The sequence below is a fragment of the Diadema setosum genome, chromosome 17 (assembly GCF_964275005.1).
Source record: "Diadema setosum chromosome 17, eeDiaSeto1, whole genome shotgun sequence".
Lineage (NCBI taxonomy): Eukaryota > Metazoa > Echinodermata > Echinoidea > Diadematoida > Diadematidae > Diadema > Diadema setosum.
Window position 1 is genome coordinate 8330705 of NC_092701.1, and position 15815 is coordinate 8346519.

General features: G+C 38.1%; 1 protein-coding gene across 1 annotated transcript in view; it reads left to right on the forward strand.

Moving 5' to 3' along the window:
* Positions 1–15815, forward strand: part of LOC140240376 (histone-lysine N-methyltransferase EHMT2-like) — a 75908-nt gene that overhangs the window by 43793 nt on the left and 16300 nt on the right. Inside the window, exons 20-23 of the mRNA XM_072320146.1 lie at positions 759–836; positions 1685–1887; positions 5722–5800; positions 7185–7360. Of these exons, the coding sequence (XP_072176247.1) occupies positions 759–836; positions 1685–1887; positions 5722–5800; positions 7185–7360 (536 nt within the window). The remainder of the gene's footprint in view (positions 1–758; positions 837–1684; positions 1888–5721; positions 5801–7184; positions 7361–15815) is intronic.

The following is a 15815-nucleotide window of genomic DNA, read 5'->3' on the forward strand; positions in this document are numbered from 1 at the left end:
TGGTCCTTTTGAAGAAAAAGAATTATCGATTTGTCATATGATTTACATCAAAGCATAGCTTGGCATTTTCTCTACAACTTTGCTCACTACATGTCCAGATTAACAAAGATCTATGGAAGTTAATAGATTTGAAAGACAGAATGTTTTTCTCAAAGCAAGACTACGTTGTTGTCTCAGAATAATGTGGCACACAGAGGGTTTACACCATTGCACATGAAGAGTTAACAGGAAGGCCAGTGTGACACAAAGGATTAGGAGGTTTAGGTATTTTAGATCTTCGTTCTTTGTCTGTGCCAATTGGCAAACAAAGCACTCCAGTGTGTGTGCCACTCAAGAGAAGCACAGTTAAGGTTAAAGGGATAGTATAGTTTTGATTGAGACCTAGCTTCAGGTTTCTAACTTTCCTTGGTGAGATAATGAGAAATCTCTTATGAAATATAAAAGAGCATGTAATTCCAAAAGGAATACAAGGTTTATTTGATGAAAATAGGTTTTGAAATGACTGACATATCCAAAACAAAGTGATTCTAATGAAAGATGGGACCCACCTTTCAGTAAGATTTCATTGTTTTACTTTGTTTTTTAATATCTGTACCATTTCAAGACTGATTTTTATCAAGTAAACTTTGAATTCCCCGTAGAATGGTATGATGTTTCCTAGTATCTTGTAAAAAAAAAAAAAAAAAAGTTCTCAACTCCACCAATACTACACCATCCCTTTAAACGATTTGTCATCTTCCCTCATTCTAACACTGCAGGGTTGTAACTGTGAGGATGATTGTTTCAGCGAGGCCTGTGCCTGCAGTCGTAGCAGTGTCAGGTGCTGGTACGACAAGGTAAGAACGGTCAGACAGCGACAGCTGAAACCTGAAAATGGCAACACTGTGCAGGTCAGACTGCCAGCCCATTAAGCAACCAGAACTGACCATGGCTATTCAATATTAATCAAGTCATGCATAATTTGCGAATGCTCAACTTGTCTCGGGCAGGCTTGCTGAGTAGTGTATGTTTATGAGAGATAGATTAATTCTCTAAAACAACTTGCCCTTACCATGGCACATGTAAAAACATACGTGGTTGAAGACATGTTTTTCACTTATTTTAGAGCATTTTTGGACAGCATGACTGGCAGTGAATTGGCTTGCATGTGGGCAGTAGTAGCTATGTGTTAGCATACAATGGGAAAATTCTGTAGAAGTTGTGATGAAGTTAATTTTGTAGCAAAGGCACCATTCGCTACCTGCCTTACTTCCCTCCGGTTAGATCTTTTCTTTTCTTTTTTATAGATTAGAGCAAGTCAGGAGCTAGTGGAAATGCTGGCAGTCAATCAAATAATGAATCATGTGTAATGGATGGATTGACATAGCTAGTGGATGAAAACTTATTTCTGTTTGATCATATGAACTTCAATGATGAACCAATAATTCAGTTCTTAGATCCCTACTACGTATCTATGCTATGCTGTCTTGTACGTATTACTCTATGTACGTATGTATTCATATGTTGTATGTATTCATGCAAACAAAACAAATTTTGAGAAATTGACAATGTAATCAGAATTGAGTTGTATTGAATTGAACAGTTGTTGAGCAAGTTGATTCAGTTTGTCTGCTGTTTGTTGTTGACCAAGCAGATTGTGTGTGGTGGAGACAGATAAGAAACTCATGTCGTTGGCTCCCCTCAGGACGGACGGCTGATGCCCGACTTCAACTACCAGGAGCCGCCGATGATCTTTGAGTGTAACCGGGCGTGTCGCTGCTGGAGGAACTGCCGTAACCGGGTGGTGCAGAACGGCCTACGCCAACACATGCAGGTGTTCCGCACCCCGTCCATGGGCTGGGCCGTGCGCACCATGCAGGACGTGCCCAGAGGGTCCTTCATCTGCGAGTGAGTTTGACAGCACCATCTGCACACTTGAATTTCATAAGGATACATTTACTCGTACAATTTTGTAAATTCCATAATCAATGATTCATTTGAAGTGATATCATTATGAGGAATATGATATCAATTGTTTCATCTTCACATTAAATGGGCAGAAGGACAAAAAAAAAAAAATACTGTAAAAGTGGTATTTGAGCATTTTTTTTTTCCACTTGGACCAGTATCAATAAGCATCCCTCATTCATAAGTTTGTGGGATGATAATATTCCTGTACGTGTTTCAGTATGATCTGTGAAACAAAAAATGTAAACCAAATTAGTGGGAGGTTTTTGTTCTAGTTATGTATAGAACATAAAATTTACAAAAGATTTCCGCATTGTAGAATGTCCTTTTTAAAGTACCTAAGGATTTTCTGTTTTGAAGATATTTTCAGCACCATCATAGCAGCTGATTCCATAGGGATATATTTATTTGCATCTTCATGCAATTTCATCAATTCTATCAAATTTGCTGTCTCTTCACAATGCTGGACAGAAATTGTTGTTTGTATTAATGTTCCTGAGTGATATTGTACTTCAGGGTAAGATTAGAAAGTCATGGTGTTAATCCAAATTCTGTGAGTTCCTTGGCAATATATGTTATCACTGAAATGTCTATTATCATTTTCCTGTAATTGTGGTTGTCTTTATAGTGTGATGATAAAGATGATGAGGATATTGTGATGGTGATGATAATTATTACTTATCGACATCATCAACACAAACTCCGTCATGTTCTTTGTTTTGAACAGAAATTGTGGTTTTGATCAGAAATTGTGGTTTTGATAAATGTGTTTTTTGGTATTCTCAGCTGCACACCCATTTGCCATCCCTAAGTGTAACAGCTTTTCTTGTTTGTGTCATTGACAAGAGGGGGGGGGGGGGTGAAGAAACTTGATTCCTTCACAGTCATGCAAAATATATGAAGTTTGACACAAAATAAGATCAATAAACCTGATCTGCAGAAAGTTCACCTGAGTCTGATGTATCCAGGTGATACTGCTGAGTTGTCATGTTCAAACACGAGGAGTAATGCACCTGGTGTTGTCACCTTGAGCTTAACAGCCTCTGTGGAAGATTTATGGCACCATTGGTCGAGAATTGGTCTCATGACCCATTGGAGGTCCTACATCCCCTCCCCTCACCTGCTCTCTCTCTCTCTCTCTCACTGTCTACAAAGTATCTTTTCACTCTCCAAATTTTAATCAAAATCTCACCAGTCAATGGGGCATTATGCCCATCTATCATCCCGCCATGCGACAACCCGCTGGATTCTATTCCCCCAGTCTGTCGATGTGTTTGTCATTTCCGGTTTGTGTCTGGTTTGTGTCCCGGCTGTCGGTGTCACAGACTAGAACGGGATGTCTTCTCGGTGGGAAAATAAAGGCTCTACGTCCACTGGAAATCTCAGTGGACAGAATCATGAGGCAGACTGCATCATTACTGGTTTGATGCCTCACAATCCATGCCAAGAAATAATTGCAAAAATTCTTTCAGATTCACAAGTTTGTGTAAATGATATACGTCCCCTATGGTCAGAGCACTGTCTCCAATAGTAGTTTCATCTTGTGTGTGCAGCATGTTTGAAACCTGTATAGTCTTTACAAGAATGCTCATTCAAGGGGCCAGTGGCCTATACTTATGGCAGCAGAGGGCTCTTCATCATACTGCCATGGAAGACTTTTTGAGTAACCACAAACTTTGAACTGAGGGGAGAATTGTTCTCTACTTTTTGCTCTCAGCAGCTGAAGAAAAATAGAAAATTATTATTATTATCTTTTTTTTTTTTTGCCAAGACAGAAGTAAGGAAAGAAGTACAAATACAACACTATTAAAATATTGTTGAATACCTAGTTGCAACAATTACCTGCAAGTGCCATAGGCCATAATGTGTGACTACAAGATGTTAGGAAATGAATACAGCTAGTAAGGATACTGTAAAAGTAGACATTTTCGCGACATGAAACCTTCACAAATTTTACAAGGAACCAAAATTCACAAAAGTAAAATGCTCACATTTTCCCCCTACACAATGCATTTAATGCCAGTTAAAATTAGTGAAAGCTTCATGCCGTAAAATAGCAATTTTCAACAGTTTTATGCTGTGAAATTTTCTGGTTTTACATCAGTGTAAAGTGTAAACTGATACATACATTAGCTGCAGCAATCCATTTATTATGTAGATACAACAGATACACTACATATTTTTATTTATTTATTTATTTATTTATTTTACAAATTCAGCTTTGATTCAAAAAGAACACCTAAATCAGCAAACTTCTATTTATATGCTTTTAAAAGGAAAATCTCCACTCTCAGTGATTAAACTATCTTTATTTGCATGTCAGTGTGAAAATGAACAGTGAGGATTAGATTCTTTTCCTCATGTTCATCATGAACACAACTTGCTGAATGAGAGAGTGTTATCACCCAACTGTTTTGTTTCTTGTTTTTCCTGAGACTATGCCTTTATTGTAATATGGCTTGTCTCTCCGTCTGGCACGCACACAAATAGTTACAGTTGTGTAATAACTCACTACCAGGATGGTGCAATGAAATCATACTCCAAATGATTTCGCTGTACAAGTTCTGTGTTGCAATTATTAAAACCATCATAACCTTTTCTAGGTAAAAAATAATCAGCTGGTGTTATCTACATAGACTCTTTGCTGTGTTTAATCCCCTGCTACTTCTTAGCTTTTGGTCTCTTGTTTTTCCATAGGGGTTTTTGTTTTTTGTTTTTGTGGGTTTTGGTTGTTTTGTTTTGTTTTGTTTTGTTTTGTTTTTTTTGGGGGGGACAAAAATACTGCAGATTTTGTGGGAAGTACTATACATGTCTATTGTATGAAAAGGCGAAATTCCTGTTTTTCCACCGCAAACACACCTTTTCAGCCCTCACGATACTGCAATGCTACAAATGTATTCAAAAGGTTGGCATCATTGGTTAGAACAAACTAAGGAGGAGAAAGGTATTGAGTACATCAAATTAGATTGATGTCATAACCATCATAAAACATTGTTAAAACACCTTGTTGCAACAGTTACCTGCAAGTTTGTATAAGTGATATACGTTCTATTTTTTGCTCTCATCAGCTAAACAGAAATGAATAAATAAGATATATGTTAAAAAACATGAAAAATTGTGTTTGTTGAGAATAGCCATTTCCTCCTATTTTGTCATATTTGCAGTGTAGCTTCTTATCACAGCCTCATACAACCTTTGTATAGGGTGAAAAGCAGAAGGGCTTTACTACCACCAGCCTCTTTCTCTGTGTTCCAGTTGCCCTTCTTCTTCTCAACTGATCATGCCGATTCCTCTGTACACAGTGTCACGACATGTGATGTTTGTCGCCCTCAGGTGACCCTGGTAATCTCCTTTAGGGTGACACAGCATTTGCTCCTGTCCCAGTTGCTCCAGTCTTATTTTCTTTGAGGACTTCAGGTTAGGATTGTGATAGGGTTTTAGGTTTAGTTTGATGTGAGGAATAGGATTAGGGTTGTGAATGTTGTTGGTAGAATCTATGTTTGGTTTAGCATGCAGATATTTCGTGGGAGCAATTGTTGCAGGAGCAAATGTCATGGAACCTTCCTATACAGGGTACTCCCATTCAGACAAACATGGTTATAGCAAAATTCCGATTGCAACGTAGTAAAATTTCAGGCTGCATTAGCCGCTCTATGTTTTTTTAATCGTTTTATCTGTTCGGTTATAATGAAATTTTGGTATGACAAAAAGGAAGTTGCTGGCCCTAAGGACATCAGTATAACAGGAGTCCACTGTATTGTTTTTTTTGCCCAGGTATGCTGGTGAGCTGCTGTCTGATGCGGATGCTGACCAGAGACAGGATGACTCCTACCTCTTTGACCTTGACAACAGGGTAAACTCTTCATCTTGCTCATCTTTGTAATGTTATCTTCAGTTGTACAAGCAGAAAATCCTACAAAATGTGCTGATAGAGTTTTGTTATTTTAACTCTTTATGTGCCACGATCGCACGTCCGACTCGGTCCACGGCGTGCCAACTTCGCACATTCTGCTCAAACCAGCACAAACCCGCCTAAACTGATTGATAAATCACCAAATGCCACAGTACAATGAAAGCGTTTGTCACGATTTCATTCCTCTCACATATATAGCTTGCATTTTATGTGGTGATTAACTAGCAAGCAGTGTTTCCTACTGGATTTGCATGTAAATTCTAAGTTTCTGTCACTGTTTTGTAGGTAAAAGTCATGCATTTACAATATTAAATGTAGCTACTGGTCATTTGAAAGAAAAATTATCATAGATTTGCCATACAATTTATGTCAAAGGAAGGCTGGGCATTTTCTCTACAACTTGGAATGTTTTCTCAAAGTATAACTGCATTGGTGCCTCAGATTAATGTGGAACACAGGGGGTTTCCACCATGGCACATAAAAGAGTTCAGCTTTAGGGCTGTTGACAATCCACTATCTTTGTAATGTCGTGAGATTTTGATCTACAACAGGGGTTACTTTGATTTTGTAATGTTTTGAAAATGCGCAAAAACTTCTGAGTAATAACAATAATGAGAGATATCTGTGGATCATTTTCTCCATGCATGTAAGCCACTCCCAAGTTTTGTAATGTGAATTTGATAGGAAGAAATCTCTCCTGGTTTTGATCATGTGATGTCTGATCTTCTCACTGGGTTAGATGTCCCACTCATAACTTTTGAAAAGATCATGCCACTGCTTTGAAAGTTGGCTTTTGTCATGAAAAGAATGTGCTTAATGAGTGTGGAAAAATCCAGCTTAATCTGGTAATCCCTTCATTGTGGTTGCTACAGGAGTTTTACATCCTGCTTTTTGTCCCATTCATTGCCAAAACCACGTGCTGGAGAGATGAGACATTTGAATAGACTCTAAACTTCAAATCTTCTTTCCTCAGTACACACTTTCCGGGAGTGTGTTTATTCTTTCCATTATTCAGATAGATTAGGGATGTCCATTTGGATTGAGTTATACATCATTTTAAAGCTTAGAATCTGCTCTTTCAGAACCTGCCCTTAACTAAAAATCCTTGTCTGGCCTTTTTGTTGATTTTGTGATGCAGAATCACATTTGGTTTGTTCTTGAGTTGTATGCATGGAAGCATAAGCCCATGTCTTAATTGATTATGCAAAAAAAGAAATATACATATATATATATATATATATATATATATATAACTATAGCCAATATTATCACATTTAAAAAAAATGCATTTCATCATAAGATTGTTGTTTTTTTTTCCCTTCAGGAGGGAGATGTATATTGTATAGATGCACGTTTCTACGGCAACGTCAGTCGATTCATCAACCACCGCTGCGAGCCCAACATCGTCCCAGTCAGGGTGTTTGTTGACCACCAAGACCTGCGGTTCCCTCGCATCGCGTTCTTCGCCTCACGAGACATCCGGGCCTACGAGGAGTTAGGGTGAGTGACCCCCGAACTTTGTGACATCATAATGGTCCACGCACATCTGTCAGTGTCTCATCCATTTCACCTGTCAATCGTGCTGGGCTAAATTAATTCATTTCTGCCTTCTCAGAGGCCCGAATTCACGAAGGTGGTAGGATCTTGTCCATGGTTTAAACCATGGACAAAGACCATAGGGCGCCAAGTGTCGCATGGAATATTTCATTACGAAATCAGTCATTTAGTTGACGAAATAATTATTTTGTAATGACATAACTACATTTTGTAACAAAATAAAAATTTCGTTGACAAAATGATAATTTCGTTTACGAAATCGTCAACGATTTTGTCGATGAAATGACTGATTTCGTTACAAAATATTCCATGTGACACTTGGCACCCCATGGTCTTTTTCCATGGTTTAAGCCATGGACAAGATTGTACCACCTTTGTGAATTCGGGCCTAACTGTCCTCCTTATGTGTCGGTGCTTTAGTTTTTCTTTGAACTGCTCTAAATTGGGCATCTCTTAAGCACCCAGTCTTTACACCAACTCCATCAATTGTCAAGAGTGTCATTTGTTTGTGTTTGTGTTTGTGTCTGTGTCTGTGTCTGTGTATACCATTTTGAAAGTTTCTTACTATTTTGTTATTGTGGAGTGCTACCAAAATCTTTTCCTCCGTTTGTATGCAGGTATTCATTCAAATTGATCATTTGCAAGTGAACTTTAACCCATTGAGGACGGGCTGATTTGCTACAACATGCATTTCCCAGAGACACCTGCCCGAGTATATTCAGGACTCGTCCTCAAAGGGTTATTCAAATGCTGCAGGAAAATACTAGTAGTACATCAACTTTTGTGTGAATTGGAATTTTGAATTAAATTTTGTCTTTTTGTGAATTGGTGCAAATATATGAATAAGCAATTGCGTAGCACAAATTTAGGAATCCACGAATATGTTTCTGAGCCGCTCAGTGCAAATATAAGAATATCTAGAGTAGTCAGATTTTTTTCCCTTTCACTTGAGTTTTTCATTCTTCTAACTTATTCCCTTTATTCATCTACCAGAGATGTTAACTTATGCTATCATTTTTGCAGTATTTTGTAGTTTTTTGCAAAAACAATAAAAAATGATGCCGCAGGTTTCATAGAAAATCCTGTTTTTTCTCAAAAAGATTTTGGGTATTACTACACATGTTTATTTCAGGAAAGGTCAAAATACTGTTTTTCCGCCAATAATTCACAACCATATCCCTTTACAGCCCTCAGAATATTGCAGTGCTGTGTACAAGGATGGCGTTCCTGATTTACATACATGCATGTCACATGTTGTTTTCCTCTGATGCCATATTTCACCCTTCAGAGACTGCTTCTGTGGAGGAAAGTGTTCAGAGTGTTGTGGGTGGCATGTTTCCAATCAAATCGGAGAAATCTATTATTTTGCCCATGAATATAAATGGAATATTCACGTAGAAGATGCGTGTTTTTATACCCATATCCTTTGCAATTTTTGCCCGCACAGTTCTGTGCTGTTTATAGTGATGATAATCACGCGCAGTCGCGGTGCTATTCTTTGCCGCGGCGCTTTCCACCTCGCACAATGCAGACTTATAATCAGCCCACCTGAGTTTGCCTTTTTCCTGGAAGACTCGCATTTATTGTGAGTCACAGTGACTGCAGGCTACCATGGCAACAAAGTCAGCTGAGATGTTGTTGCCATGGTAGCAGAAGTAGTTGTTGTTATTGTTGTGGTTTTTTTTTTTCTTTTTTTAATATGTGTGTGTGTGTGTTCCAAGTGCTCCCAGAGATTATGTCCAGGTTTAAAATGGTAATCCAGTGATAGAGATGAGAGTGATGGCAAGGACTTTGATTACTATGGCAACAAAGACAATTTTTTTTTTTTTTTTTTGTCTGTGGTGACAATAATGATAGCAGGGATAATGGTGTATTGATGTACGTGATCCTTTTTTTTGGGGGGGGGGGATGTGATGAACCAGATTAATCAACATGTGTGGAAAAATTAACTGTTGTAATGGCAGTTCTTTATATGTAAGTCCAAATTTTGAGGTGATGTTAATAAATATGCTGATGATCACAGAAAGTGAGTTGATTGTGATAATTTATGGCAATAATGGCTCATGGATGTGATTGTTTTTAGCAATGAAAATTTGGATATCTTTTGATGAAAAAGTTTATGTAGTGCCTTTCTAGAAAGGTTACTAATGTGTACAACAATGACAGTAAAGATTGTGATGATGGTCATGGTTTTAAAAAAAAAAAATTAAAAAGATGGCGATGGTAGTGGTAGTGGTGATAATGGTGATAGTGATGGTGGTTCTCATAATGGTAACTTGACATTACTGAGGTACCTGATGTACCTGCTACAACAAGGACTGCCATCTCATCTGTATTGCTACAGTTTCAAAGTTTCTTTCATCTGCACATTACCTCAATATTCAAGACAGATGACATGACTACAACACTTGTACATGTGTACCTTACGTAACCAGGATTTTACACTTCAAATTCTGGGGAAGTTAACATTCTTCATTGTTTCCAACAAACAACGTGATGAGATATGATGGACATTAGGAAATATTGATAGTAAATATGGGAGTGAATATGTTCAACCTTTCCGGTGTGACTAAAAGCCATCTGTTTGAAAGGATGGTGGCATGCTGTGAATGGATGCCTTGTTAATTTTTCACCATTACCAGTGAAGATCAAGATTGAAATGTTTCTGCACTTTTTAAAAATTGCAAATTTCTATGAATGAGAGACCAATTATTCCGAGGTATTTCAGAAGGAAGGATATGTACTGATTAGTTAATGTTTCATGGGGTGCGTTCGAGCGCTCTCCTAAAGCGAACTGTACCGTACCGTACCCGCGCCAGAGGAGCGTTCGAACGCTCCTAAAGTGTACCGTACCGTACTGTACCGAGCCAAAAGTGGACCACTTCCCGATGTGCTCCAAAAGCGTACCAAAGCGTACCAAAAGTTCGTTGTAAAGCATGCGCGTATCATGCGCATACGTCACAATGCAAAAACATCATTCTCTTTGTTCTGGACAGCTGTAAGTAGTTCAAGCGCCAGGGGTGAATGACATTCTTGCTACAAACAAGCGTGACCTTTCTAAAAATAACTCGTGAGTACGCTTTCTCCACAGAGCGCTCGAACGCTCCAAAATTGGCATGGTACGGTACGGTACGCTTTAGTTCAGTTCGCTTTGGTTCGCTTTAGAGCGCTCGAACGCACCCATAGTTACTCTGTAGAGTGATACTCACTTTAAGCAGTCATTTGATCTTCAGTATCAGGTTTAAACCGTTTTGTACTCTTTGCCAAATTTATTTCATTATCTCATCACCACAAGCTCCAAAAAGGGTAAAAGTTCAGGAGGAGCAGGTGGTGTTGTACAATCACTTTAAGCTATGTTTGTGATATCTTGTATCAGTGTAAAGTGTTACTTCTATAACTTAAGTGAAGTGGCAACCAAAAAAAATTGAATAATACCTCATGCAAATATGCAGCCCCTGTCCTAATCAAATTGCAATGTGTGCAACTTCCCTTCATTAAAGATTTGTATGTAGTAGTACTCTACGACATACTGCATACTGGAGTGGAGGAATCAATAAAATGAATTTTGTGTATATACATGATCTTTGTTAGCATGTTTTGAAGACCCTTGGTTTTAATTTACTAGCGATGACTGCCTAAAGTTTATTCATTTTGGCACTTTCCCTACAAGGCATTGTCTGAAATTGTAATTAGGTTTGTGTCACATCTTGGGGTCCAGGTTCCAACCTCTGCCACCAATGTGTTTAAATTCTTGTTTGTTTGTTTTTTACCTTGTCCTGAAAAGTTGACTCGTTTGTTGTAAAAAGTTGACTCATTAGAGAGATCAGTTGCAATTTCAACATCTAGCCTGGACTGGTTTACTTGTGTTTTCAAATGAGGGGGTTTTCTGCTCTTTGGACTTAAAAAGGAACTGCTCAATTCTCATAGAGATTTGAATAAATTTGAATGTTACAAGAGTCTGTTGAAAGAGTGCATAGTTTTAGATGAGGTCCTCAAAGATGACAGAGCATACATTATCATTATATTGGCAACCCCCTTTCAAAAAAAAAAAAAAAAAGCAGGTGAATGGTAGTTTTTTTTTATTTCAGTTTTTCTTAAAGTCATTGTCGCAGTGACCAATCCTTCCGTATTCTTACCCCAACCCTCTAGAAAGTCTAATCTATAAAGTCTACCTTTACTTTCCCCTCCCCAACCCCCATCCCTGGCATTAGCCTCTGGCTATTCTACACTAACCTGTTTTCTCTTTTTTTTTTCTTTCTTTCTTTCTTTTTTTTTTTTTTTGGGGGGGGGGGAGGGGGGGTTATGGGGTCCGCATACTTAAAAGAAACCTTGGATAATAACTTTTAATGAGGATAGCCTGGTGGCCTTTAATCCTCCTTCATAAGTCTTTACAGATGGCATCCTTCCTCTATTTCTTTTGTCAAATACTAGTAAACTAAAAAACTGAGAAGATTTTCCATCAAGCAAGGCAGGCAGTCAAAGAGACTGGTATTAAGTGGGGATAGCAGTTAACATGTGAATCTAGATCATTCCTTAAATACCCCTTTTACTCCCAAGAAACTAGCATGGTTTATGTACATCTTGAAACCTGTGCACATCTGCACAAGTTCTTTATATTTTCATTTTGTTTTTTGTTCAGGTTTTTATCCCCTCTTTTTTTTTTCCCAGACACGTAATGCACGACTTTACAGGGAAGCAAATGCAAATTGTGTACTCTGCATTCAGATCTATGCTGGACGGAGAAGCTCCTCTCGCATTGCCAGGGGGAGAGAAAAATCTGAAATTCGCATATTAAAGGTTGCCATGGTTACCTAAGCTGCTAAAGCCTCAGTTTTACTTTTCAATGCATAAATTTGTGGTGATTGTGAAGCATCTGCAGCTTCTGTTCACAACAATGTAGGGGGAAGTAATACTGATGGCTGCACGGCATATGGCAATTCCAGCCTCAACCAGTTAGGAGCTTACATTGTACATCAAGTCACTTTTTTTTCATGCTCTGTATTTTGAATATCTTCTTGTTTGATTGTATTTCATTCTATCTTTTTTGTTTTTCCTATGCTTTTTTTTTTTTTTTTGTCTAGCAAACTGCAGTAGTACACCATCGCTATAATATGGAAATCTCCTTCCATTTCTTATGTTTTATAAAAGTAGAAAATCTACTTGGATCATCATTACAGCTTACCGCTACAACTTGTATTACTGATTGTACGCCTAGTCTTTTCTGACAGCATCAAGCTACAATGTATATTCATTTTAGTGCAAATTCCACATTGTTTTCACATTGATTTTTGATGAGTTGGCAAAAAAAACAACAACAAACAAACAAACAAACAAAAAACCCAGAATTGATAAACAGAGCAGCAGTAGTGCTGTTTGATTGGACTTTCAATAAGAATATCACAAAATTGTAATTATTTTTCACATTTCTTTAATTAGACAGTGGCTTGGGTTACCAGGTGGAAAGTTCTCAGCACTAATTCAGCTAGTACTATGTAGGGCTATCATATTTTTGAGAGAGAAAATAAACTGCAGCCTTGAGTATGTAAATGTGTTCTAAAATCTTTTTTTGAGAGTATCTCTCATATTCATTTTTTTTTTAGTGTCAATGTCTTCTTCTTGGTCTCTGTGCATCGTGAAGAAAATATCCCTCTTGTGTTTGATGTCACTACACTCTTAGCTCTTTGAAAAATATGAAGTCATTATTTAAAGACAATGACATGCTTTTGAAATGAGTGAATTTCAGAGGTGTGTTGTTGTACAGTAAGAACTGTATGCACTATGTAGCTTGTGAATGTAGTATGGTAGGGAAGAAACCTTTTTCATTTTGTAGCATTTGGAACACATTGTGTAGCCTGTCATGACACTTGTGATTGCCCATAAAATTTACAGAACTATGAATTCAAATCATTATGTGCAAATCTTTACCCCAAAAGTGCTGTGCCTTGCCTCCATAACGTGTGGAAATGAAGGACCCTTTGTGGAAAATGACAAAGCAATAATCACATGGCTTGTCCAGCAGAGAGTTTCTGTCGCTTTGTAACCATGTGACTGACCGAGGCGGAGAATTCCTCCCTTGTCCGTCCCATTGGCACACCTGCACTGACCTGTCAGATCGGACACTTTCTGCAAAGGTCACTACGTGGCCAAAAAAATGTCGGCTAGATTCCATCGGCAGGTCGTCACAGCATATTCGACTGTGTCAGGCAGAAGTGTTTAAAGTGAACAGCATTTGCCCCTGGCTAATTGAGCAAGTAGATGCTTTGACCATACACACACACATGCACATGCATACACACATACACGCACACACACACACACACGCAGATACGCAAACGCACAGCCACATACGCAAACGCGCAGCCACATACACACATGCGCACACATTTTGGAGCACGTGTAATGATGCTACAAGCCTTTCTTGTCAGTCTTCATATTTCTACAGACTTGCACAGCAAGCTGCACACTGCAGGAGCTCTCCTTGATCATTAGCATAAGTTAAATTCTTGTAATCGTCAAATTGGCAACTGTGAAGTTTATTCCACATTGCACAAGAAACATAAATTCATTACATCTTTATGAAATCAGAAGAAATTATGAATGTACTTCTAACAGATTCACAGTAGATGCTGTATTTTCAAATATTTTCAAAGATATTTCCAGTATATTGAAAGTTATTTAATTATTTTCAAAAATATGCGGAAAGAATCATGTATTTTTGTCAACATGGTGTATTGGTCATTTAGTCATTTAGTTGTAAATATTGTTCTATTTCCTTCTTTACAGTTGTATGTTTGTATATATTTGGAGACTGTTAAGATGGTTTTTATGCCTGAGTGCATGACAATAGATGAATTGAATTGAACTGAACTGAATTGAATTGAATTGAAATTGACCAAATGTTCAATTTGAGAGAACAACAGGAAATGTGTTGTCCATGTGAGATTCAGGTACATACAAAATATAGGTTTATCAAGAGGCTATGGGAAATTCTTCAGCCAAAACAAACAATATTGTATATGAACTGCAAAGGTCTCAGATGGAGTAGAATTTCAATTTTACTTCATGAAATGGTAACAGTGAATACATAAATTGTTGTAACAAATCATAGTTGAAAGACCCAGCACCAAAGCACATACATGATATCTCTTGGATCCTGTGGAATTGAAGTTCCATGCCGCTTTATCGTGATCTGAAAGGAATCGGTTGAGTCCTAAAATGACATTCACAGTTCAGTAGACACAAAACTTAATTCCCACCATACTGCCAAGAAGGGGTAGGTCAGTAAATTTAAAAGCACACTGAATTCATCACACTCGGGCATTTGGCAAATGAAATATAGCGAGGGAACAAAAATGATGATTCAAAAAGGCATCACCTTTGCATCTTACACCATACATAGCTCCCACTTTCTTCCGACACCTCCCTCATGGCCATTATTTGTCTGCTGACGATGAAAGCTGCTCGTTGCTGGCAACTACAATGTAGTAACTTTTGTATTCCTGTCCCCATCGTGTGATTTCCTTATTTAACCCCTTGTATGCTTCAAGTGCTGATTGGCACAGGAAACCCCACAGCATTGTACTCACTGTCCAAAGTCCCTGGCGTTAAAAGAAGTAAGTGCTGGGGTTTGGAAGCTTGTGAACACACAATAGGACAGAATGTCAAGGACCAGATTCCATTTGTCACTTTCGCGACCGGATCCCAGGCTGAAGTTGGCTGCTTATTTTTCAAGGCAGTGTCTCTGATGCCTGTCATAGACATTGTACTCTCAGTGACTGGGCATTAAATGAACGGCTTCTGTGTGAATTCATGTTGACGAATTCAGTGTCTTATGATGCTCCTTCGGTTAGAACGGACTGCTCTTTTTGGAGCAAACATGCTACGTATTTTTAGAATAGCGCTTTGTGTGATTCTTTAGAATCACTGTGTTGGAGATGAGCTAAAGATAGCAAAGGCTGATCCCCAAAATATGATTCTTGGTGCTGCGGTGTGAGTTGTTGTATTTTTCGCTCAGTCATGATTCACAGAATCCTTTAAGAGAATTCATGTTCCTCTTTGATAAAGGATGTTTGCACCTGGTTTTGCTTCAGTGTTTGCACCTGGTTTTGCTTCATGACCTTTCAAAAGCAGAAACACAAAAATGCTACAACTTTCTCTCAATGGAAAATGTTTTAAAAAAAGCAACATCTGCTTGTTCTTTCCTTTCTTCTATGCATTCTTTGTTAAAATTTGTTTTCCTTTTTTTAACTATTTGCTCTTCTCTTTCTTTTATTTTTTCTTTCATTTTTCTTAATTTCCTCTTCTGCATCCCTCCTCTTTTTCTCCCTTTCTACTTTTCCTTCTGTCTCTCGTCTCCTACTTAGTACATCTACTCCCTCTCCTAAATAGCCATTCTTTT